General features: G+C 46.6%; 1 protein-coding gene across 1 annotated transcript in view; it reads left to right on the top strand.

The window, feature by feature from the left end:
• AR (androgen receptor) overlaps window positions 1-27018 on the top strand; it is a 237756-nt gene that overhangs the window by 174532 nt on the left and 36206 nt on the right. The window contains exon 3 of the mRNA XM_036740384.1: window positions 11223-11339. Within this exon, the coding sequence (XP_036596279.1) occupies window positions 11223-11339 (117 nt within the window). The remainder of the gene's footprint in view (window positions 1-11222; window positions 11340-27018) is intronic.

Below are 27018 nucleotides of genomic sequence, written 5' to 3'. Positions count from 1 at the left end.
AGTGTATCCCACAATGACTAGGAAGTTCATCCTTGTATTGAATTGAAATATAGCTTTCTGTAACTCCTACCCATTGTTCCTAGTTCTGCCCTCAGGAGCCCCCTTATATATCCCAGCCCTTCCTGGCTCTCTTAAGTCTCTTTTGCTCCAGACTAAACAACCCTCAGTTCCTTTGACCAGACTGTAAGTTTCTCAAAGGCAGGGATTATATGTTCTACATCTGTCTCTCCTGAGTCCCCCAAGTGTAACCCCAAGCACATTGCCTGGCACCTTGGGTGGGGGCTGTGATATAGGGGAGAGAACTTTGGAGGTATAAATCAGAAGATTTGCATCCCTGTGACCAAAATACCATACTCATATATTTGTTGGGTTCTATGAAGGAGCACAAGGACCTGCAGGTTCTCCTCCTGTGTGACCATATACAAGTTACTTTCCCTCTTTTGGGGGGGGCAGGGCAATTGGGGTTAAGTGACTTGCCCAGGGTCACACAGCTAGTACATGTGTCAAGTGTCTAAGGCCAGATTTGAACCCAGGTCCTCCTGACTCCAGGGCTGGTGCTCTACTCACTGTGCCACCTAGCTGCCCTGTTACTTTCCCTCTTAGGGCTAGTCAATCAATAAACATTTTTAAGCTCCTACTGTGTTCCAGGCCTGGCACTAAGCACTGGGGGTAGTAGAAGAGGCAAAAAGATGGTCCCTGGCCTCCAGGTGCTTACAATCTAATGCATAAAATGAGGGGATTGAAGTGGAGAAACTTTAGGGCCTGTTCCACCTCCTAGTCCTTGAATTGCTGCCTGTAAACTGTGGTTTCCTCCAACTCTGACATTCTTTCGTTTCTTTTCTATGACTAATAGATTGCTGTAGTTTCTTGGTATATATTTGTTGACTATGGTGTGGTAGAAAGAATGCAGAGATGAGAGTCAGGAGACCTGAGTTTTGGCCACTGCTCAGCTCCATGGGAGGCAGGGCTGCCATTCTGCTTGCACGGTTAGAGGGGCTGAGTTCAGATCCCACTTCTGACACTTACCTGCATGATCTTAAGCAAGTCACTTCCCTCAGCCATAAAATGAAGGCTTTAGACTAGACTAGGGCTTCTTAAACTTTTTCCACTCGTGACCCCTCAGCGCTTCTTAAACTGTGGTTGTGACCCACAGTTTAAGAAGTGCTGGACCAGATGACCTCTTGGGTTCCTTCCAGCTCTAGACCCGTGATCCTGTGAATTATCTCAGAAAAAATAATTTCTCCTTCCTGGGCCTCGGTTTCCTCACCTGTAAAATGAGAATCAGTCAGTGGGAGGGAAGACAATTAGATAGCCTTTGATTCCAGTGGGAGAGCTTGTTATCTTCCCTTAAAACAGACTTCTTATTTTGAATCCTCATCAGGGACCATGGGGAACTCCTCCCATGGGGAAAAAAGTGACCTTCCGAGCCCAAGAGAGCAGGCCTGGTCCAGAAGTAGGCCTGAGCAATGCCAACTTTGAGGGGCAAATGCCAGTTTAAAGCAGAAATGAAACCCTTCGTGGGCCAGATAGGTTCCAGGATAGGCTTGAAAGTTCACAATTGGCACTCAATCAGCCTTCAGCATGAAGGCTTCAAGGTGGAAGGGCGGGGGGCGGGACAGAGATCCCTGGATCAGTAAAATGAATGCCTTCTCTGTTGCAGTCATGCCCTTGAATCCTAGCAGTGAGTGCCCCCACCCGAGCCCTCTGGCCCTGCTTCAGGACTCCTTTTTGGCCCATTGGGTTGGCAGAGCTCAGAGTTGGCGAACGCACTACCCTAGGGTTGCCCACAGGGGAGGAATCTGAACCCCCAACTGCCATGTCAGCAGAGAGGACACACATGCACAGGGCACTTTTTCATTCTCGGTGAATGTCGCTGGCCAATACTCCAGCATTTGACAAATACCTTGAGATAAATCAACCAAGGAAATAGGAAATGCTGAAAATGCCCTTCCTGGTTTCCCCTTGGCGGTATCCATCAGGTAACTATTAAGCAATCACCCAACAAGCATTATAGAATAGTAGACAAGGCACTGGATTTGGAGTCATGAGGAACTCGGTTCAAATCCCTCCTAAGATACTTAATAATGGTGACCGTACACAAGGCTCTTAACCTCTCTGGGTGTCAGTTTCCTCCTCTGAGGAATGTGGGGATTGGACTCAATGGCTTTTAAGGTCTCCTCCCAGCTACAAATAGATATGATCCATGAAACATTTATCAAGCACCTATGACATGCCTAATACCATGCTAGGCACTGAGAATACAAAGACAAAATGACAAATAGTTCCTGCCCTCAGGGCGCTTCATAAGCTGGAAAAACAACTGGTACATGTGGACAAACACACACAAAGCCATTGGGAGGAGGGCACCAGAATATTGGAGGGCAGAAAAAAGGAGAGAGAGAGAGAGAGAGAGAGAGAGAGAGAGAGAGAGAAGAGAAAGAAAGAGGAGAGAAGGAGAGAGAAAAGGAGAGAGAAGAGGGAGAGGGGGGAGAGAGAAGGAGAGAAGAGGAGAGAGAGAGAAGAGAGAAGAAAAGAAAGAGGAGAGAGGAGGGAAAGAGAGGAGAGAAAGGGAGAGAGAGAAGAGAGAGGGAGGGAGAGAGAGGAAAGAGAGAGGAAAGAGAGAGCCAGACAGAGAGGAGGAGGAGGAGGAGAAGAAGAAGAAGAAGAAGAAGAAGAAGAAGAAGAAGAAGAAGAAGAAGAAGAAAGAGAGAGAGAAAGTTGTACTGAAGCTGAGCCTTGAAGGGAACAAAGGATTCTACCAATGGGAGGTGAGGAAGGAGGGCATTCCACAGTCTTGGGAGACCAGCCAGTGCAAAGACATCAAGGCAGGAGATGTTGTATTGTAAAGAAGGCTAGTTGGCTGGACCTTTGGGTGCAGGAAAGAGAACAAGGAGTAGTCAGACTGGAAGGCTAAGCTTGCCCTCTGAAAGCACCAAGCATCTCCTCTCTATATAACTTCTGATAGGTACAGAGTTGTTTGCCATCTGTCCTGTTAGAATATGAGCTCCTTGAGGGCAGGGACCATCTGTGCTTTTATTTGTATTCCCACAGTTTAGTATATAGTGAGGCCTTACTAAGTACAGTTGGCTAACCATTCATCAAAGGTACAGGTTGCCCTGAACAGTAGTGAGCTCCCCATCAGTGAAGATATTAAAGCTGTGTTTTTCAGGTGTAGAGGGAAGTTCTTGAGTGGAGCAGATGACCTCTAAGAGCCCTTTCAACTCAGAGTTTACAGTTGCATAACCCTGATGATACTACCAGCTCCTCCCCCAGGCCTAAATGCGGAAAATCAGCCTACTTACAGATCATTGAGCCTAACCTTGCCATTTGATGCATGATGAAACTAAGGCCTAAAGAAGGTCAGTGACTAGCCCAAGGTCACACAACCAGTTAGTTGCCAAATTGTGATTTGAACTGAGACCTTCTGTCTCCAGATCTGGAGCTCCTTCCCTTATACCCATGCCCAGGTAACCTTCACATTGACTCACTCTCCCAGTGTGCAGATACAGTGGGCTCTGCCACAATGGTGGCCCACAAAGAAATCTTACAGGAGAAACTACTGCCTCTTGATAAAAGATCAGCAGTGTGCTAAACATGATGACAGTGAGGCCCACGATGATTCAGGTGGACTCTTCAGTAAACACGAACCTGAGAAACCCTATTAGTAGGTATTTATTCACTTTCAAAGGATTTATTTTTATGTTTGAAAGGATGCAACATAGGGTGCCTTCAAATAACCAGCTCCCCTTGGGCATTTCAGATTGAATTTGATTTGCCCAGAGTTTTCAGGATCACATCTGTTGCATGAATCACAATTAAAATGGCAATGTTTTCACAGTGCAATTGACCTTCCTCAAGGAGCAGCCATTCAGACAGGCCTTGATTGTATTAGCAAACCCCATGGGGTGCCATCGAACTGATAGAGGGATGCTTGCAGGTGTTAGGAGAAAGGTAGGGGTGAACACACACACACACACACACACACACACACACACACACACACCTGATCTCCTACTAAACCTTTTTTGGTGCAGTCAGTGAAGGCTGGAGTATTTCCCAGAAGGGGAAACTGAGGTTTTGAAGGTTAAAGTAACAAGGCCAAAGCCATGAAGCTAGGAAACATTGAAGCTAGGCCTCGAACCTGGGTTTCCTTTCCAGCATACTAAGCCAGATGGCTGATGAGCCTAGTTAAAGAACAGGACATTTACTTGGGGAACTTGGGCCCATAGTCCTTTGGGGCAGCTTGTAGAAAGGTGAAGGAGCAAAGGCCAGGCAGTCCAGTAGATAGCTCCTCACCTAGTGCAAATCATGTCAGTCACCAAATACTTCGTGAACACTTCCTTTGTTCTCAGCTCTCTGTGAAAAGGTTGTATGAAGGGGAGGTGGGAGGAGGAGTACAAATAGATAGCTCATTGTAGCAGACTCAGAAGACCTGAGTTCAAATCCTGGCTCAACTCCCTCACTTTTACAGAAGAGGAAACTGAGTCCCAGGAAGGTTAAACAGGATTTTACCTTGGCTCTGATAGACTCGTTACATCCCCAGAGTGATGTAGAAATGGAAGCTCTTATCCAATTCACTTCAACAGACATGAATCACTTACTCTGCAGGACACTGGGCATACAAACACAAAAGTTCAGTAGTCCCCACCCTGGAGGAGGTTATGTTCTAACTGTAAGGGAGGGGGCAGGGGGAATGGTGCAAAGATACAACATGTACACACATAAGTAAATGCAAAATAATCTTGGGATGGAGGGGCCATTTAAAGGAAGCTAGGGATACTGAGAGATAGAGGTGATGAGGGATAGCATTCCAGATATGGTAGGTATCCTGGGTAAAGGTGTGGGGGTAGGAGATGATATGTCAGGTTCAGAGAACAGCTAACAGGTCAGTTTGGCTGGAACATTAGAGTATAAAATGAAAGGTCTAGCTCCTCCCAGTCCTGTTCCCTGGTGGTCCTGTGTAGAGGCTAGAGCAGCAGCAGCTGTAATACTTGGCCAGGGCAAAGGTGAGGGAATACACGGTCCCTAGGGAGTACAGAGAGTATCCAGAAAACATTTCATAAGGTCTAAGATTTTGAGCTTAGAGGTCTTCAAAAATGGAGACATACCACAAGATTCAAGAAGGGCAAATGTCTCCATTTTCAAAAAAAAAGGGAAAAGAAGAGAACTCTCAACTTTGACTCCTAGGAAAATTCTAGAACCGTCCATTAAAGAAGTGACTGGCAAACATCTAGAAAAGGCAGTTATGATCAAGAGCCCACCGTGCCCAACTAACCTTATTCCTCCTTTTGACAGGATGACTAAATTAGCAGATGAGGAGAATGCTGGAGATATAGTTCCCCCAGATTTTAGCAAAGCTTTTGAGCAAGTATCTCATCTCTTCTTGTGGAAAAGATGGAAAGATGTGAATTTGATGATAATGCAATGAGGTGAATTCCAAACTGGTTGGATAACCAGACTCAAAAAGAAATTAGTTGTTAATGGTTCAGTTATACTATGGCAGGATGTCTCCAGTAGAAAAATCCCCAGAGATCTATCTGTATGTGGCTCTAGGCTGTTTAACTTTTTTTTCAATGATTTGGATAAGGTCAGCTTTTCATGTGACCCAAAGATGGGAGAAATAGCTGGTGTCCTCCCACTGGATGACAGAGTCAAGATCCAAAAAGCTTTAGACTGGCTTAGACACTGGGCAGGATCTGATCAAATGTAGATCGGCCGGAATCAATGTAAAGTCTTGCACTTGGGTACAAAGAAATCACTGTAACTGATACAAGATGTGCTGAGCCATGGATAAGCAACAGTCTTACTGAAAAGAACTTGGAGGTTTTAGTGGCCCGCAAAGTCATGAGTCAGTTGTGTGGTGGGGGCAGCCCAAATAGCTCATGGGATCACGGGCTGCATTTCAAAAGAACCATAGCTTTCAGGAATATGGAAGCAGGAGTTTCTCTGTACTCAGCCCTCATCAGACCACATCGAGAGTATTGTGCTGAGTTTGGGGCACTGTGGTTTAAGGACGCTCATAAGCTGGAGAGGGCATCCAGAGGAGGACAGCCAGGTTGGGGGAAGGCCCTTGAGTTCAAGACATATGAAGAGCTGTTGAAAGAACTGGCCATGGCTAGCTTGGAGAAAAGACTGTCCAAGTATCTGAAGGGTTTCATATGAAGGAGGTACCAGCCTTGTGCTGTTTGGCACCAGAGGGTAGAACTAGGAGTGAGAGAGGGGAGGGACAGGAGAAGAAGGAGGAAAAAGGAGGAGAAGATGGAGAGTGGCCAATTTGGACTGGATGTCAGGGCAAACTTCCTAACAATGAGAACCGTGGCTGCCTCCAGAGGTAATGGGTTCCCCTTCCTTGAAGGTCTGCAAGAAGAGTCTGGATGACCACTTGGTCAGCCTTAGTGGGGGTTCCTTTCACACATGAGCTAGACTATATGGCTGCTGAGGTCTCACCCAACTCTCAACTTCTGTGATTCTGAGTCCAACCCCTTTGTTTTCAGTTGAGGAAACTGAGGCCCAGACAGGTTAAGATACTTGCCTAGCATCACATAGGTAGTAAGTAAAGCCAGAATCAAACACAGGTCTTCCTGACTCCCAAATTAAGCTCTCACCATCTCTCAGTGTCCCAAGTGGCAGAGAGGTCAACTCAGATGATTGTGATAACTAGCACTGCCTCCCTCCCTGGGGGTGAGGTTGGGCCCTCGGAGATAGCTAGCCTGTTTTACTAGCTTGGGGCCTTTCAGCTCAGCCAGCAGAACAGCCCTCTTGGAAGAGGAGGAACCAGGACTCATGGAGACGTACTCTGAAGAATTTGTCCTTTACGGGCGCCTATGATTAACATTGTGTCAAATGTGTTGGAGCCTAGGAGACAAAAGTATTGACCTCAGAGCAGCCCTCTGTTGCCATACGGCTTATCTCCCTTCACATCTCCCTCAAGGGAGAGATACTTGACCTCCCATTTTGGTGACATGGTATGTTTGCATTTAATTTAATATATGCTGCTTGAGCCAAGATAGAGGAGAGCAGGAAAATGAAACCTTGTTGGAGAGGAATCCCAGCAACACTGGAGAAGACATTAAAGTATCTTCTAAAGTGTCTAAAAACATACAACTTGACCCCATGTCCCTTCACCCAAATCTAACATTCTCTCTGCTGCACCATGGTAGATATTTCCTTGTCAGTAAAGGAAAATTATAGGATCATAGATTGAGAGCTGGAAGGGACCATCAAAATCTGATAACCCCCTCATTTTACAGATGAGGAGACCGAGGCTAGCTTGAAGTGGTAAAAATAACTTGTGGGTGACATAACTTGTGTGTGAGGCAGAATTCAGACCCAGGACTTCTTGACTGCTGTCAGGTTGGCATCTGGTGGCACAGTGGAGAGCTGGGCTTTGAGTTAGGAAGACCTGAGCTCAAATCCCACCTCAGACAGTTACCAGCTATGTGACCCTGGGCAAGTCATTTAACCTGTCTGCCTCCATTTCCTTATCTGTAAAATGGAAGTCATAATAGCACCTACCTCCTGAGGTTGTTATGAGGCTCAGATGAGATGATAATTGCAAAGCGCTTAGCACAGTGCCTGGCACTTAGTATAAATGGAAGTTATTATTATTAATTATTACTTGCTCACTGAGGTGCCTCCCAGCTTGAAATGCTCTGATAAAGGCCAGTCTAAGCCTGATGTTCCTCAGTGTGCCCACAGGTCATAGGCTAAGACCATTGAACCGATCCTGGTTTGCAGGTGACTCCTCATCCCAGCTTTACCTCCTCCCCGTCACCACTGTCGAATAAGTCCTTGGTTAGACTTCCTCTGCCTGGTCCCAGAATTCAATCTGAATATTAAAGGAAAAGGCTTCTTAAAAATCAGTTGTTCAGCCATGGAACTGGCTACCTTGAGAGGTGGTGAGTCCCCTGTCACTGGAGGCTAGATGTCTGTTCTTCAGGAGATGCCCTCTTGGGTTTTTCTGCATCAGAGATCCTATAATTGTGACCTGCATGGTGAACAAAGTGAAGAAACCTAACTAATCCCAGAGTCTCAGTACCTCTCTGTTGTGGGAGCAGCCATCAGGCCCACCATATTAGTTACAATAGAATCAGAGGCTCCTAGATCTAGAACTGGAAAAGACCCTGGCAGCCATCCAGTCTACCCCCTTTATTTAACAGATGGGGAAACTGAACCTCACAAAAGTAGAATGACTCATCTACAATCATATCTAAGATCACAGAGCTAGAACTAGAAGAGACCTCAGATGGCATCAATCCCACAACCTTACTTGACGTATGGAGAAACTGAGGCCCTCTCCAAGGCCACACAGAATAAATGTCAGAGGAAGGATTCAAACCAAGGTTGTCTGATTCTACAACCACTGTTGTATTTGTCTCTGAGGCTCGTCTTGGGAAACCTCAGGGCCTCCTTAAGGCTGCCAGCTCTAAAGGCCCTGATGGTAAATAGGGATGAGAGAAGGCAGGGGGGCCATGGGCATTGCAGAGCTTTTGAGCCAGCTGTCTCTAAAAGGGACTCCTCTCTGGTCTCTGTGCAATCATTCTTGGTCTTCAAAGGGTCTGGGGCATTCTAATCTGCTTCCAATAAGCAAAATGACCAGGTATTTCAGTGCCTGCTTGGTTTTTCAGGGCCACACCATGACCTTGTCTCCTGCAGCCAGAGAGAGGGGATTATTCTTTTTCCAAGAGAGCTCAGTGATTTAGACCTTGATTATAGGTTGTTGATGTTATTTGGCTGATGGAGGTCAGTGGTGTCAAAGAAAGAGCATAGCTGTGTAACATTATTAGCCCCCAAGGATGGAGAGCTGGAGAGGAGTGGGTGTTAGCCGTGTCGACTCTCAGATCACCTAGGAGACAGCAGGAGAGCTGGGGGCTTCAGGGAAGCCAGTGGCCTATAAGCCAGCTTCTAGCAGGAGCTTACCCTAATGGGTAATGGGTAATGGCTCAAATGGTCACCATGGGATATGGGCCATTCATCAGAGAGGAGCGTTGGCCTCTACCCTCAGACAGCTCTCCTTCTGATACCTCCCAGCTCCCCATCTGCCATGATTTCCACTCCCCATGATATCAGAAATAGCCCTTGAAATCCTGCCTCTGATGCTCTCACTACCTCTCTGACTTTGGTGAAGTCATGTGAATATTAAGTCAGTAAAATTGGGAGGGGGGACTAGAGGGCTTCTAAGAGATCATTTCGCCTCCCTCAACCTCAGTTTCCCCTTCTATAAAATGAAGAAGTTGGACTCCGTGGCCTCTGAGGTCCCTTCCAGCTAGAGAGCTCTGATTGTGTGAGTCTTTCTACACGGATGGTTGGGAACAATGTACTAGTCTACAGGAAAGCGGGGTGAGGATTCCCATTTCCTGGTCTTTACCACCATGCTCTCTTTCCAGTGGAACCAAATAAAGAAGGCAAGCAAATGACCCAAATCTGTTTCAATAATAGAATGGTTCCAAAGCAGGAGTTGCCAGGCACTGGCTCAGAGTTCCGAGCAGACAGGCGATGTCTTAGGCACTGTCCCAGAATGCACTGCACTCTGCCTTGTCAAGGAGCTGGCACCCCAGGACAATATAAAACACCCACTACACATGTCATTGTGTGGATTTTAGAGCCCTTAGCAGAAATGAAGGAAGAGACATGAGATAATTATCAGTCAAGAGTTATGTTTATACAGCTTCACTAACATTGAGGCTACTGGCACTAGCGAGCCGGAGGGGGACCAAAGTTCTTGCCACAAACTGACAGGTGGTCCCTGGAAGGCACACTTACTACATTTCGCACCACAGATGTCCCAATCTGATGGATAGATACCTTCACTGTCTCTGAGTTGGGACTCTATTATAAGCAAAGAAGGGGAGAAAGAAACTGAGCTCTCTGTAATCTGGAAAAATGAGTCAAACTAAATGAGTTTCTGTTCTAAAGTCTCTTCCATTCCTGGGATTATTCTGTGTTCTTTGTTCTAAGTTCTGATATTTTATAATCTTTGTTCCACCAGCTCTGCCATTCCATATTCTAAAGCTCCCCCTGCCCCCAACCCTGACCTTCTCTGTCCTAAAATTCCTCCCACCAGCCCTTCCAGCTCTGACAATCTTTGAAATGCCCCTTCCTTCTAGCTTATGATTTTATGTGGTTTCTTCCAGCTCTCAAATTCCCTGTGCCATGTGCTAATTTCCCTTCCAGCTCAAACATTCTCAGATCACCTATAATATTTCTTTCATCTTGCCCTTGGGTGTGGGTTCCCATTAAATCTCCCTTCTTCTCTCTCTACCTCAAGGTATACCAAACTCTGTACCAAAAAAGGTCCACATTACTCTTCCCCTATCCATCCAAGCAAAAATAATCATTCACCAAAGAGAAAAGGGTGGGAGGAAGGGAGAAGGAGTAGAACATGTACTTTTTAGACTAAAAGCGTTTAGCACAACGTCAGGCACACAGTTGGCGCTTAATAAATGCTTCGTTGACTTCTTGGCTACCTGATGTCTTCCTCCATCCACTGGGAGCTTCAGAGAGCTTAGGCTGTTGATCATTAGAACTGAAAGAGAGCTTAAGAGTCATGTAATGAACACCACCTCACTTTTACACTCCCCAACCCCTCCCCCCAACACGCACCATCCTTCTTCCTTTTTTGTTGGTCCATCACAGAAAGACTGGGTTTCTCCTTCCTTTCATCTCTACATCTTACGGACTGAGAAGTGATTTCTAGCAATCACGAAACCATTTGTTGATCTCTGTGGAGTTGTTTATTATAGGTTCTGACCTGTACTGTTATTTTGCAAAAAAAAAAATCAGGAAGACACTGAGCCTTAATTACTGGTGTCAATATGGGGGAATGTTGGCTGCGCCTGAGTCCTTGCTGTGAAATAATGGAAGAGAGGTAATTTTCAATTACGATCATTTACTCATGGGCACTAGTGCTTTTAAAGACGAGCAAGCATCTTACAAGTGATTACTTTAGCCTTGACAGTAACGGTGACAATGGCGCCTGATTTAATACATTTGTTCATTGTTCTGTCCTTCCCTGCCTTGGATGTTTGTGCGATTCCCACCAATGCTCTACCAGTTCCTTGTAATCATTGGCTTGGATTTCGGTTTTTTTCTTGCTGGTCTTTTGACTCCTTCACTCATCATGCAGAATTTATCTTTCTGCCCCTCTTGCCTAGAAACAACTCAAGGAGAGACTCTGGAGACACATTAACAGGTTCATCTGCTTCTGTCTTTTGCTCTTCTAGGGAAACAAAAGTACCTGTGTGCCAGCAGGAATGATTGCACCATCGATAAATTCAGAAGGAAAAATTGCCCATCATGTCGGCTCCGAAAGTGCTACGAAGCAGGGATGACCCTTGGAGGTATGTTCAGAGTCTCTGTTTTTAGAGCAGATTTTCCTGTCACGTAATCCTGAGAAAGAATCAAGGTTCTAGATACAGGCCACCTTACATGGCCTGGGATGCTTTGCCTCCTTGCAACCTCACTGAGTCCGTCAGGAGCCCCCAAACATGCCACAGAACCCTCTGTGGTTGGATAGACTGATTAAGGAGCAGTAAGCGGTTGTCACTAGGAAACCTTAGGGCAACTTGGCGTCAAAGGACTAAGGGACACAGTTCTACCCCAGGCCCTGCCCCAAATTTTGAGAAATGTATAGAAGCTGACACCTTTGACCCAGGCACAATGGAGGGAATAGGCAAGGGCTTAAAGGTTGTCAAGGATGCAGCTGTCACTGACCTCTGTAATACAGCCTTATTATCGCTCACTGCCGGGCCCCTTTAGGTATTCAAGACGTAAAACCTGAGGCAGCTCAAAGTATAACCCAGTATACAAGACTTCTCCAGGGCAACAGAAAATATCAAGAAACACAAAGAAAGATACATAGTCTATTGAGAACAGCTCTGGGTTTGGAGTCAGAAAACCTGGATTTGTATTCAAGCTCTGTCACTCATTGCCCTCGGTTTCCTCATCTGTAAAATAAGAGAGTTGTACTATATGGCCTTTAAGATTCCATCCAGGTCAGAATCCACGCTTCTGTGATCTGGTGCTTGGGAGTAAGCCACCCACATAGCTAGGTCCCCAGAGCTACAAGCTTTGCTGGTCACTCAGTACCTGGGTTCTCAGCTTTCCCTTCTCTCAAGGCCCTGACTTCTTCCAGAAGACAGCTGAGTTCTTCTGGCTTTGATCAGCTGCCAGCTATATATAAGGTTCTGAGTAGAGGAGAGGTTGGGGCCTTTGTTAGGGCTTGGGGCAAGAGCTGCCCCTTCCCTTCTCCCATTGGGCTCCATGCTGCCCATCTCAACTCCAACTTTCACAAAGCCTGTGCCAAGTATACCCAGTAAATTTCCTACTCCACATTACCCAGACATGAGAAGGAACTCTCTCAATCCATTCAGGCAACATCATCTTCCAAGGGGCTCTGCTGCAGGCCTGTGGCTGGCCAACTGCTGAGAGGAGCCTACCTCTTTCACAAGGGTGTTTCCCTTTGCCTTTCCCTAGCCCTTAGGCCAGTGCTCTGCCCCAAGCCCCTAGCCTGGCACCCTCCTATTCTCTGGCCCAAGCACCAGGCCAGAAGGTTCTAGCCCAGTTCGCCGATACCCTGGCCAATGGCAAGGGAGGAAAGCTACTTCAAGCTCCAGGCCTCATTTCTCTGTGTTTATATCTGCCTAGAACCAGTTTCCCATCACTCCCCTCCCTTCCCTTCCTCCTTCCCTACCTGTATCCCCCCATTCCCAGAATGCTGCTTCTTTCAAGGACTTGCATTTTTCATGAGAAAAACAGGCTCATTAGGACACTGATTTAGAAATCAGAATGGCAGAAAGGCAAACCTATTCCTGGCATCCTGGTACCTTATTAGAGGTGATCAGCCAAGCAAACACAAAGAGCCTGGTGCACAAAGCCTGGCCCTCTCCTCTCCCTCCCTGGGCCTAATTTAAAGCAATTATACCTCTCTGGCTGTTCCCTTACCCTCTTTCAGAGAGATGCCCCATGGCTCATGTGCCCATGGGCCTATTGGCCAGAGCTGCCTGTTTCCCACCTGCTGCCCATCTCTTCCCCTAGCCTTCCCCCACTCCCACCCTGCTGGTACACACCACGGCTTTCCGATGACGATGACCCATCACATGCCCACTAAGATGGCCAGAAGGAGCTTGTCCAACCAGCCAGGTCCTCAGAGGCCTGCATGAATGGGGTCCCACGCTGCTGGCTCCCTCACAACCTCAGCAAGTACCTAGGAACTAAATTGGCAACAGCAGCACCTGTTGGCATGCCTTAGATCCTCACAATAGCCCTGGTTGTGGCCTAGCAAAGGGCCTTCCCTCCCAAATGCCCTGGGTGAGAGTAGGGGCAGGGAATTACTATCCCCATCCTCCAGATGGGGAAGTGGAGGCCCAGAGAAGGGAGGAGACACAATTAGGAGAGGAGAGTCAGCACTTGAATGCAAGTGTTCTGACGCCTGCTGCCTAGGTCTTTGTACTACAATCAGCTGCCCCTGAGAACTTCCGAGGCAGAATGGCAGAGCTAGAAGGAAACTTAGAAATTTGGACAGGACAGTTGTCCAGTACAGGGTAGGCCCTTGTAAATACTAAATAGTAACTGTTTCTCTTTTGGCCAGGAACCCTGAGGGTCTTCCCCTCCCAGCTTGATTTTTTTTTCTTTTTTTCTAATTAAAGGGGCTATCCCTTGACTCACTTCTTAAAGAGGCCTATTCATTGAATGGGCGTTACCTCACTCTAAATGAGTACCTGAAAAGGCCTTAGCCTAAAAGGGCCAGAGTCTCCCACTGCATCCTGGGCCATCTCCAGTCATCCTGATGAATATCTGGTCACTGGACCCAGATGGCTCTGGAGGAGAAAGTGAGGCTGGTGACCTTGCACAGCCCTCAAATCAAAGTGAACTGCAAGTCATGTCATCATTTCCCTGATGGCATGGTCCCCTTCGAGAATGAAGGCCAAACACAACAACAACACCAGGCCCTTGTCTGCATCATGGCCTGCCTTTCCCACACTTTGGTTGGCTGGGGAAGCAAAAGGGACTCCATTCTCAGAGTCACATTTTTAAATATGTAAAATAAAATAGATGATTATAAGGGAAACCAATTAGCAATGTTTTTTTTAATTTTAATTTTTTTGATGGAACATGAAATAACGCCCTCCCTTTAATGAGCCTTTTACACTGAAAGGGAGCCTGGAATACAAATGCTTAGTGGGAATTTAGTTTGAGATTCCAGTTTTTTCCAAGTCAAGTCTTTAAGCTAGTTAAAGCTGATGGCCACTGGGTTTAGAGCTTCAGGTTTTCCCTCCGTTGGCTCATCTGATCCTCCCAATAATCTTCGAGGAATCCAAAGCTGAGAGACATTAAAGGACCCTTTAGAAACAAAAACCATTGTTTCATTAATGCTCAGGGATAGAATGTTATTGAGAGCTTTTTTTCACATGGCCTTCATTCCTAAACAGAGTTTTCCTCTCCCCAGCCAGATAGCCCTCCTAACAAAAAGTGTTCTTTTGGTCTGAATTTGTGCTTTCATTGCTACAGGGAAGGCTCAGTGAGGAAATGGCTTGGACAGTCTTAGAGAGCCCTAGGGGAGGGAGGGAAAGAAGGGAGGAAGGGAAGAGGAAGGGAACAAGAGAAAAAAAGGAAAGAAAGGAAGAAAGAAAAGAGGGAAGGAAGGAGGGAGCAAGGGGAAAAGGAAAGAAGGAAGGAAGAGAAGAAAAAAATGGAAGGAAGGAGGGAGGAGGGAGCAAGAGGAAAAGGAAAGATGAAAGGAAGGGAAGAAAGAAAAGAGGGAAAGAAGGAAGTAGGAAGCGAGGGGAAAAGGAAAGAAGGAAGGAAGGGAAGAAAGAAAAGAGGGAAAGAAGGAAAAAGGGAAGGGAGAGAGGAAGCAAGGAAAAAAAGGAAGGGTAGAAAGAAAAGAGGGAAGGGAGGAGAGAGTAAGAGGAAAAGGAAAGAAGGAAGGAAGGGAAGAAAGAAAAGGGAAAGAAGGAAGGAAGGAGTGAGGGGGAAAGGAAAGAAGGAAGGGAAGAAAGAAAAGACAGAAAGAAGGAGGGAGGGAGTAAGGGGAAAAGGAAAGAAGGACAGGAAGAAAGAAAAGAGGGAAGGAAGAGAAGGAAGAAAGGAGAAAGAGGGGGAAAGGGAAGAAAGAAAAGAGGGAAGGAAGGAAAGAAGGAAGAAAGGGAGGGAGAGAGCGAGGGAAAATGGAAGGGAAGAACAAAAAGAAGGAAGGAAGGAGGAAGGGAGCAAGGGAAAAAAGGAAGGAAGGGAAGAAAGAAAAGATGGAAAGAAGGAAGGAGGGGGAAAGGAAGGGAAGAAAGAAAAGAGGGAAGGAAGGAAAGAAGAAAGAAAGGGAGGGAGAGAGTGAGGGAAAATGGAAGGGAAGAAAGAAAAGAGGGAAGGAAGGAGGGAGGGAGCAAGGAAAAAAGGAAGGAAGAGAAGAAAGAAAAGAGAAGGAAGGAGGGAGGGAGGAAATGAGGGGAAAAGGAAAGAAGGAAGGAAAGAAAGAAAAGAGGGAAGAAGGAAAGAGGGAAGGAAGGAGGGAGGAAAGGAAAAGAAGGAGGGAAGGAAGAAAAGAAAGAGGAAGGGAAGGAAGGAGGGAGGAAAAGGGAGGGAAAGAAAAAAGAGGGAGAGAAGGAAGGAAGGGAAGGAAGGAGGAAAGGAAGCAAGGAAAGAGGGAAAGACAGAAGGAAGAAAGGAAGGGAGGGAGGAAAAAAGGATTTAGTGTCTCATGTGCCAGGCATCGTGCTAAGTCCTATACAATAATTAGCTCATTTGATCCTCACAACAACTTTTCGAGGTTAGGTGCCATTATCATCGCCATTTTACAGATGAGGAAACTGAGGCATACAGAAGTTAAGTGACTTGTCCAGGGTCACACAGCCATTCATTGTGGGGCAAGACTTGAACCCTAGGTCTTCCTGACTTCCAAGGCCAACTTTCCATTCACCATCCCATGTTGCCTCCAGTGATGATGATGGCACCTGTGGTGACATTGGTATTGAGAAGTCCCAGTGAAGAAATTCCCTCTACCAGTGTGTCCTACCTCTGCCTTGGTTGTATTTTTGAGTTTTAGACATTTGACTGGGACCCTGAGACACTAAAGTGACTTAGCCAGGGTCACACAGCCAGTCTGTGTCAAAGGCAAATAGGGCTTGAACCCAGGTCTTTCTGCCTTCTGAGGTTGGGGCTCTATCTAATCTTGTCACATCAGATGCCACATAACAAAGAATTTTTTTGAAAATAACAGTTTAGCAAAACCAACACATCAGCCTTCTATCACAGTCTATGCAACATTATGTACCCATAGGTCCCTACCTTAGCAAGGAAGAGAGGGTGGTGCTTTTCTCCACCTGTAGAGGCCACAGTTGCATAGCTTAATAAGTGTGAGCATGTAGTAGCAATTTAGATTTGGAGATCTTTGCCTTACTGACACAGAGAGGCAGGATCTGAATTTGGGGGAGACCTCCTTATATGAATTCCTTCTTCTATAGCACCCTTCCTAGCTAGAGGCCCCTCTAGTTGAACCCCCTCATTTTGGGGATGAGGAAACTTCTTAGATTATAGGATCATTGAGCTGGTCATTCATAGCAGTTCTAGATTTGTTTGGCATCCCTTCCGCGCTGCTGTCGGCTAGAGACCAGGAGGAGCCCTATGTGACCCCCAAACCGCATAAAGGTCACCGAGAACTCAATCTGAAGAATACACCCATGTTACAAAGAATTCATGCACTTAGAGCTTACTTATCCTCTTGGGGCCAAACGTCCCACCTTCCACAGCCTCCTTCCCTCCCCAACACAGTTTATTATTATTTGCACACTCAGTGTACGTCAAACATTTACTTCGTGTAAACAAATAAAAACAAATAGCCAATAAGATATCCCCTTGGACGCTAAAGCAACCAGCTTCCAGCTTCCAGCTTCAGGAGGTTTGAATACAGCCTTGTCATTTTGATGGCTCGTTAAAATGATATGCTATATAACTGTGTGCTGGCCTCTGCTCCTGTTTCCAATTATACCGTGCACTCCAGGGTCAGATCAAAATGACTTTAGGGTTGTCTCATGTCATAGAGACTCCATGTCGATGGCATCCCATAATGAATTTGGAGTCAGGACTTTGAATCCGAGGTCAGCTTGTAACCCCCAGGTAACCTTAGTGTAAGGAATGCTGAATCTGAATTCAGATGCCTCCTCTGAAGCCAATTGAGTGACCCTAGGTAAGTCCCTTCCTCTCCCTGGGCCTGTTTTCCTCCTCTGTAAAATGAAAGGGTTGGACTTGGTGGCTTCTGACAGCCTATCCGGCTCAAGACTAAGAGGAGCCTATGGGTGACCTTGGGCCAGTCTCTCCCAAGGCCTTAGGGGCTGATCACCATTTTTCCATGAAGCCCAGATAAATTAGATCTGTGGGTTTGCAGGTGAGTGACTTGGTCTCCAGGCCTGGAGGTAGTAATCTTTGTTCCTTCTTCTTTCCTTGTCTGTTTTGGAGAGAGAGACTTTGCACTGGAACTCCCTGCAAGGAAATTCCCTCTACTCCGTGGAACCAACAGGCCCGGACTCTTGTCTGAAGCACTGAGAAATAAAATGACCTACCCAGACTCACATGGCTAGTGTATGTCAGAGGACAGATTTGAATCACTTAGGGAGCATTTAAGTGATTGGCCCCATGCTGGCTGAGACACAGGCATAAAAAGAAAGAGTCCTGGCCTCGGGTCATCAGATCATAGATTTCAAGATAGAACAAAGCTGAGACTACTTCTGTGCTCTCGAGGGGGGTAACATGCACAGATGGATGTGGACAACATGTACTCCAAGGTAACTAGGGGCAGGAGGGTGGATTAAGAAAGACCTGGGAGACAGGGGGACTCTCAAATAGAGATCTGAAAGAATCCTGGGCTTTCCAGAGGTGGCGCTGAAGAGGGAAGGCATTCCAGGTGTCAGGAATGGCCAGGGCCAAGGCAAAGAGATAAGGATCTTCCTGACTTTGAGGCCCATCCAGTTCCAAAGCTGTTTCCTCAAAATAAGCCTCTGAGGCAGCTGCTAAAAGCTCTGGCTTGTCATGTGTCCTGTTCTTTGTGCCCTCATGGGCCATAGCATGCCAATACTCTCCGTGGGGTTTTCTTGGCCGAGATACTGGAGTGGTTTTGCCATTTCCTCCTCCAGCTCATTTTACAGGTGAGGAAACTGAGACAAACAAGATGAAGTGACTTGCACAGAATCACACAGCTGGATTTGAACTCAGGTCTTCCTGCCTCCAGGCCCAGGGCTCTGTCTACTATGCTGCCTCCAACAAGACTGAGAATTGCTAGCATGTATATGGAGCGTTGACATTCGCAAAGCACTTTACATATGTTCTCTGATTTGGTGAGTGCCCAGCCAAAAAACCCAGCCTTCCAGCCATTACCGTTTTCTCCATCCCCATCTCCAGCCTGGGTACCATGGCCTCCCTGGGCAGCCTTCAGGCCTCAGGTTCCTTGAAGGCCTGGATGGCAGGAGGGACCTTCTCTTGGGCATGTTATATTTCTGGTTGCTTTTTGAAAACAACATATTGCTAATTGCTTCAGGATTTTCAATCCTTTACCCACTTTGCACTTGAGAAAACAGTTATAAATATCCCAGCCTCAATCAAGGGCCTTCCCTCTCCTCCTCACTTAGTTACAGCTTTTTCACAGCCTGTAATCAGAATAAATACACAGACGTTTCTCACTTTTCCCTATCAAGTCATCAAGGATAAATTCTCTTTTTCAAAGCTGAAGCGAAAGAAAAAATTGGCCCTTTTGTGGTAGTGCGTGTATGTGGTGGTGGTGGTGGTGGTGTTGCTCAGTTGTATCAGTCATGGCTGACTTTCTGTGACTCCATTCGGGATTTTCTTGGCATTACCAGCTCATTTTACAGGTGAGGAAACTGAGGCAAATAGGGTGAAGTGACTTGCCCAGGGTCACACAGCTAATAAGGGTCTGAGGTGGAGTTTGAACTCAGGTCTTCCTGACTCCAGACCCAGGGCTCTATCTGCTAGGCCTTTAGAGTAGTTTGCCATTCCCTTCTCCAGCTCCTTTTTACAGATGAGGAAACTGTGGCAAACAGGGTGAAGTGACTTGCCCAGGGTCACACAGCTAGTAAGGGTCTGAGGCCACATTTGAACTCAGGTCTTCTGACTCTAGGCCTGGTGCTCTATACACTGCAGTGCCACCTAGCTGCCGTGTGTGTGTACACATGTGTGTATGTGTTTTCTAAAGAGTGACCTCCTTTGTACTGCCAATACCTTGCTTTAGCAAAGTCCATAGAACGTCAGAGCCAGAAGGGACCTTAGACATCACCTAGTCTAGCTACCTTGTTTTACAGAAGAAGAAACCAAGGCCCAGAGTGTGGAATTGACTTACCCAAAGTAAGACAGGTTAGAGATGGAAAGTACCTTAGAGATCATCTAGTCTGATTCCCTTCCATTTGTGTCTTTTACAGAGGGGAAAACTGAGGCTTGCCCAAGGGAGGGGAAGGGACTTACCCAAGGTCACACATAGGACTCTAGATCTAGAGCTGAAGGGGCCCTCAGCAGCTATCTAGCTATCTATTTTACAAAAGGGGAAACTGAGGCTTAGGGAGAGGGAGTGGCTTAGTCAAGGTAGTAAGCTGCAGAGGCAGTTGCGAAACCCAGGAACTCTGCCTCGATATGCAGTGCCCTTCCCTGCTGCATCATCTGACTGGCTCTCGCTTGCTCCCTACTTCACTCTGCGTAGACTCCAGGAGCTGGTTGGCTCCTTTCTTCCCTGGTGAAGAACAGCCAGCCTTCCAGTTGCCCAGAGGACTTTCCCACGCCTCAGGCAGCACCCCTTGTCTCCCCCACCCCCAAACCTTCACTCCATCTACTTCAGATGATTAATGGCTCCCATCTCGTTGGCATCCTTTCCTTTCCAAAGGGCTTTGCTTCAACCTGCCCAGGCCCCTGGGGACACCAAGGGGTGGGAAGGGAACAGGGAGCCTCCATGCAAACTTCAGGAGCCACCTGCATTGGGCTCCCGTTGTCCCTTCCCTGTGGCCAGTGCATGCAGGATTTGCCCTGATCCTTTGTGGCCCTCCAGCCCGGAACCCGGTACTGCCTTCCACTCTCTGCCCAGCCCCTTGGATCTGATTTACCCATGAACTCTGGTTTGACTTGGCCTGAAGTCTCACTTATTCTCTTGGATGACAATTTGGACTACGCCTTTTTTCCCCTGGCAGGGTTCTTGCTCTTGCATTGGCCCATTCCTCTCTCTGAGGGAGTGGGGATAGGAGGGGGGGTGCAGAGAACTCTGGAAGCTAGGATAGGGCAAGGACTCTTCTCTCCATTTCACGGATGAGGAAACTGAGGCCCAGAGAAGAGAAATCACTTGTGCACAGTCACATGCCAGACTAGTAAGTAAGTGACTGGAGCCTAGCCTTCCTAAGTGCCTCCTACCACAAAACCAGAAAATCCAGCCCCCTAAGTGCAGTCTCTTAGTTTGAGCCCCAACCTAAGATCTGGGGGCATCGTGGCTTTTATCAGAGCTACGGGACATGATACCAGAACACACAAAATTCCATAATGTCCCAACTGGAAGGACCCTAGAAAATCTATTTCAGATTTTACACGTGGAGAAACTGAGACTCAGAATTGGGACTGGTATATGCACCCTAATAATGAGGCTGATTGTATGGCTCCTAGAGGTCCTTGAATCAGTGCAGTGAAAAAGTAAGCTCTGTTGGAAGTCAGAGGATCTGGGTTCAAATATCAGCTTCGCTATTTATTATGTGTGCAACCTTGGGCTAGTCACTTCATCTGGGCCTCAGTTTCCCCATCTGTAAAACAGAGGAGTTAGACTCCATGGCCTCTGAGTTCCCTTCCTGCTCTAAGTCTACAATTCCCCTACAGGTCTAGAGATCTCACCCTGACAATGAATATTTTAGAGCAGAATTATTCAACAATGAAATGTCGGGGGTAGAAGTTTCTATATGAGGCCACATGCATGAGTCTTCCTTTTCAGCATCCCCAAGACAGGAGGGGAGTAGCAGTCAGTCGTGGGGCAGGGCTGCCTGAGGCTTCCTCTCACCTCTACCCCACCCCTAGCTGTTAGTCTCAAGCAAGAAGAGCAAGCATATTTCCATCTCCATGGAGGTTGTGTGTAGCCAGGCTCTTACAACAGGAAAACGGATCCTGCTGGTTCCCATTTCTCTGGGGTTTTTTTAAGGCTTACAAGTAATTCTCCTCCCAAGCTGCCCCTGCTTGGCCCCTCATCCCTGACTTCCGTCTTCGATTTTTCCCCCCTAGTATCAGACTGGAAGGGACAGCTAGGTGGCGTTGCAGTGGATAGAACACAGAACCTAGAGTCAGAAAACCTGAGTTCAAATCCGGCCACACTTACTAGCTGTGTGACCCTAAGCAAATCACTCCTGTTCGCCTCAGATTGCACATCTGTAAAATGAGCTGGAGAAGGAACTGGCAAACTAAGCCAGTATCTTTGCCAAGAACACCCCAAATGGGGTTACAGAAAGTCAGATATGACTGAAAAACAACAAAAGCTAAAATCAGGCTAGGAAGAAGGCCTCTGAGAAATAGAGTCCCTCTCGTGTTAGGAGCCCCCATCAGACTTCACCAATAATATGTATAATTCAGGTGGCCTTAGTATTTCAGGCTCTGAAAAGGGATTTCCCCTTGACAACCCTGTAAGGTAGGCAGTACTAGGATTTTTATTCCCATTAGACAGTTAATGAAACTGAGGCTCCCAGGGGCAAAGTAGTTTGTCCAGATCCCATAGCTAGGAAGTGTCAGAGCTGGGATTCCAACCATAGTCCCTCCTGATCCCAGGTCCAAGGACTGCACCCCACTGCCTCTCAATGAATGTGTATCTCTAGAGTTTAGACTGAAGGTATCTTGTGTGAGATACTGGATGGTATCTGTTCCAAAGCCATGTGCCTATGTCAGAGTGGTAATATTTAGGTTCCTTTCAAAGGACTCAGTATGTGGTACACAGGCTCTGGAGTACAGGACCTGGGTTCAAATCCTATGTTTGATACCTCCTACCTGTATGACCTTAGAAAAGTCACTTCCTCTCCCTGGGCCAGAGTTTCCTCCTCTCTAAAATGAAGGGGTTAGACTAGGTACTTTCTAAGAGCTGTTCTAGCTCAAGGTCTGTGTTCTTGGTAGGACCTAATAGCATCAGGAGACCATCAAGAAGCCCGTGGCCTTGAACTCTGGCCACAAGAAAAGGGCTTGAACCATCAGTCACATGGTTCTCAGTTCCAATACTGCCCATACTGCTACATAGGCTTGGGGTCCACCTAGTACTCAGGATTTCTTTTCTGGCTGAGTTGGGCTGGGCCACTTTGGGGGCCTCTTTTCATCTTTGCTTTTTGGCCTTTCTTGGTGTCCAATGTCTCTGAAGCAGCTCTCTAATGATTGGTATTATCTGTGCCTCAGAGCTGGACTTTTACCCCCAGATATGGCACTGCCTCTAAATGTCCCACCCACCCATATAGCACCATGGGTAAGTGAGCTAGAGTTGGAGCATCTGGGTTCTCCTTAAGCCTCTGCCACTGACTAGCTGGGGAACTAAGTCACTGAGGTAGGCCTAGATGGGTTCTAAAGGACTGGTAATAGTATTCCTTGTTCTAAGGGCCCTCCCAGCTCTGACACTTCCTATTCTAAGCACTGACCCCTACCCACCGGCTCTGAAATTCTGGGTTCTAAGATTCTTCCCAGCTCTGACATTCCCTGTTCTAAGGCCCTTTCCAGCTCTGACATTCCCTGTTCTAAGAGCCCTCCCAACTCTGACATTCCCTATTCTAAGCACCACCTCCTACCCACCAGCTCTGACATTCCCTGTTCTAAGATTCTTCCCAGCTCTGACATTCCCTGTTCTAAGGCCCTTTCCAGCTCTGACATTCCCTGTTCTAAGGGCCCTCCCAACTCTGCCATGGAAGAGGGAAGGAGGAGGAAGCTGGCTTTCCTTTGTAATCTTTGAAGAGAATAGTGACCATGAAGGGACCAGTCACGGCCTGTGTCATTTGCAATTCCCCCCAAGAACCCTACAGACAGGACACTCCCCCATTAGATTTTGCCTTTAATGGCCTATAGTTAGAGGTAAGGGAGACTTTTTTCAATCTTTGAAGCCTAATGATTATATTACAATTCCAGTTCTTGAGTAAGAATGTCTTTTTTTAAAGTTTTACTTGAAGTTTTCAGTGAGTTAAAAAAAAATTGCAGATAGCAGAAACCTTTCATTTTTCCCTCTTTACGCTGTGAGCATGCCTGAATCCTTTGGGGTCCTTGGGTGGAGGGGGAGAGAGGTATAAAACAATGTTATAAGCAATGTATTTATAGGAATCATTTATTTTGGCACCTCAGGGGCCCTCAAATCTAACCCCCACTTCAACTTTACAGAGAAGAAAACTAAGGCCTAGAAAAGGGAAGGGACTTGCCCAAGGTCACACGTGTGGTAAAGTTTTAGAGCCAGGATATGAATCCAGGTTCTATGACCAAGATTAAGGCTGTATTACAGCATAGACATCAGCGGGAATTGACTTCTTAGACCTCATGTAGCATTTGCTTTCTACCTGTCACATGCATCATTTAAAGATCATAGTTATATATGAGAATACGATTAATATTTTTACTTACCTCCACTCTCCCTCCTCTATCCCCCAGCACAGTGCTCTGTACACAATAGATTCTTAATAAATATTTGCTTAAAGCTGAGTTAGGAAACTTGGGGCCAAAGGTTGTTGGGTTGATGGGCCACATCTATGTAGGCAAGTATTTTCTAAACATAATGCTTGGCTTAGTAAACAAAAAAATTTCATTTGAGCTGTTGAGACAGCTAATTTTAAAATGCTTTTGGACTTCAATTTTCAAAGAAGATTGCTGCCATCTAGTGGGAATAATTGAAGGATTTCAAGTGGTTAAGATCCTACCAGAGTTTTTTTAGCATGATCGATGGTTACTTTGAAGGTGTTAGAGCTCGATGAGTTCATTTAGTGTCACACACACACACACACACACACACACACACACACGCGCGTACACGCACACACGCGTGCACATGCACACCCCTTAATTTACATTTAAGCCACCTGAGGTCCAGAGAAATAAAATTCCTTACCTCTGATGACAATTGCTAGTTGGTAGCCAAGCTGGGACTCGAATCAAGGCCCGATTCTCTCAATTCCCCATGTCTGTAACATTGGATTGTTTCCAAAGTCCAGCCCTCAACACTATCTGAGGTAGGTAGATCAAGTGTTCATATTCCCATTTTACAGAAGAAAGTAAAGCTCAGAGAGGCCATGACTTATCGAGAGGCACATTGCTCGTAAGTGTCTGCGCCAGGGATTCACAGATTCTCCGGCAGAAAGGATCTTGGAGGCCATCTTTAGATACCCAAAGAATCCCCAAGACCAGCAAGTGGTCATCCAGCCTCTACTTACAAATCTATACTGAGGAGGAAGCCACTGTCTCTCAAGGGCAACCATTCCACTTTGGGATGGCCCTTGTCCCTCCTGCCATCAAGCCTCAATCGGGCTCTTTGTAATTTCTGCCCAATGCTTCTAAGCCTGTCCTCTAGGGCCAAGATAAACAAATCTAATCCCTTCTACTTGACATCCCTTCAAATACCTAGCTATCCTGCCCCGCCCCAAACCACCAGGACTTCTCCAGTCTTAAATGGCCCTAGTCCTTCAATGAATACTCATATGTACAGCATATCCAAAAGGTGCTTCATCATCTGGTTGCCTTCCTTTGGATCCTTCCTAAGATGTGGTACCCAGAACTGAACATAGTACTTCAGACTAGGCCAGGTCAACTATCGCTGAATTGTCAGAATTGGAAGAGATCTCCGAAGCCATCTCAAAAAAACTTCATACTCCTCTATAACATGTCTGATAAGGAGCCCTCCACTGAGGAGATAGCAGCCTATTCCCCTCAAAGCAATGACTTCCATTTTTTGACAGCTCTAGTGATCTTGCCAACCAGCCTCAATTGGTCTCTTTGTCCTTTCCCTCTACTGCTCCTGGTTCTGCCCCTAAACAGAATCAGGCTAATTTCTCCTCTCTTCGATAGCCCTTCAGATACCTGAAGCCAGTTCCCATATGTCCTCTGAGACTTCTCTTTTCCAGGCTAGACACGCCCAGCTTTTAGCTTGAAGCCCCCACCACCATCCTGGAAACCCACCTCTGGAACATCCTCCAGCCGAGCAGTGTTGTTCCTAAATTGTGGGGTTCAGAACTGAACAGAGAGGGATAATCCCCTCCTTTTTCCTTGACTCTGGGCCTGTCCATGCAGCCCAAGATGGCATCTGCATTCTTGGCTCCCCTGGCACGCTGCTAATTCCTCTTGTATGGGGATCCACTAGACACCCCTATCTTCTTCCACACCTAGTTCATCTCTTACTTACCAGGCTTAATTTTTGGAAGCCAGGTGTAAGACTTTACATTTGTCTCTGTTCAATTTAAGCAAGTGCCAAAACTACAAATGCAGAATGCGTGAACAAGAGAAGACATGCTCTAATTACAAGAGGAAGGACATGGAATCTAGGCCAGAAACAAACGTGGAGTGAATCTTCTGGAATCCTGACTGTCCTCCAGTGGAGTCGATAATACTCCCAGCTCCAAGTCATCCACAGATTTAATAAGTGTACCATCTGTGCCCTTATCCAAGTCAATGGCAAAAATGTTCAGACCCCTGGGCACTCCACTGAAGACCTCCTGCAAGCAGACAGAGGAGCCTTAATGGCTACCTTTGACTGGCTATTTACCCAGTTCTAGGCCCACCTAACTGGGCTAGCTAGCATCTAGTCCCCATATCAACATCCTGTCCATAGGAATAGCATGAGAGATTTTTATCAAATGCTTTGCTAAAAGCTAGGCAAAATAAAAAAGTACCTCTAACGTTCCCCTAACATACACAAAAGGATGTGAGGCTGGTCAGGCATGCCCTGCTCTTGAGCGGGCTCATCGGTGTAATAGCTGTTTCCTTTTCTCAGTGCTCACTGATGATCTCTTTGTAAAACATCCTCAAATTTTGCCTAGATTCCAAATTAAGTTTACTGCCTTTGGGGTTTGCAAACCCCGTTCTCCCTTTTGTGAAATGGGCAGATTGTTGCAATGGTTTGGGCCCTGGGCCTGGAATCAGGAAGATCAGAGTTCGAATGTGGCTGCAGATACTTACTAAATGTGTGACTGTGGGCAAGCCAGTTCACCGCTGCCTGCCTCAGTTTCCTTATCTGTAAAATGGAGATTATAAAACCACCTCCCTTCCAGGGTTACTGTGAGAACCAAAGCAGATAATGTCTGTCAAGTGCTTTAGAAACCTTAGGGTTACTATCCAAGTATGAGTTAGTCTCTATCTTAGTAAATCCAGACTGTTGGCCTTCTCGGGTTCTGGGATACCTCACCTGCTCTACGGCATCCCATTCTTTCCGAACTTCTTGTTCACATGGGTCCGATGACTTGAACTCATCGAGCACAGCTGGATGTTCACTCACCCCCTCCTTCCTCATCTTGGCCACCAACTCCCTGTTAGCCAACTCCCTATTATGCTTTCCAGTTCAAAGGTCATTCTTCTTGGCAGACAAGAGAGAAACAAAATAACAACATGCTGTCATAATATATTTTTATGATGCCATCCATCATCCCGCTAGTTCTGGCCAATATGCTTCTCTTAATGCCACTGAATATTGCATTAGGTTTGAGGGGGCCGATGTATCACAGGGTTGATTTGCACTGAAGCCCACTGTCCACTAAAACCCCCACATCTTTGCTCACATGAGCTGCCGCAAGGCATCTTGGACTTAGGATGATGATTTTTTGCACCCAAGTGTAACGTTTTACATTTTTCCCTATTAAATTGGCATCTCGGTAAACTTGGCCCAGCATCTGACACATCACAACCTCTTTTGGATCCTGGCTTGGTCATCCATTGGGTTAGCCATCTTTGACGCCCTGCCCCTACAACTTTGTGTCCTAGGCACATTTTATAGGCCTTACTGTTCATGTCCAGGCCTCCTGACTTCCAGCACCATTGCTCTGTCCCAATTTCCCATATCGCTGCCTATAC

The sequence above is a fragment of the Trichosurus vulpecula genome, assembly GCF_011100635.1.
Source record: "Trichosurus vulpecula isolate mTriVul1 chromosome X unlocalized genomic scaffold, mTriVul1.pri SUPER_X_unloc_1, whole genome shotgun sequence".
In the NCBI taxonomy this organism is placed as follows: Eukaryota; Metazoa; Chordata; class Mammalia; order Diprotodontia; family Phalangeridae; genus Trichosurus; species Trichosurus vulpecula.
This window is presented reverse-complemented; position numbering and strand designations above follow the sequence as displayed.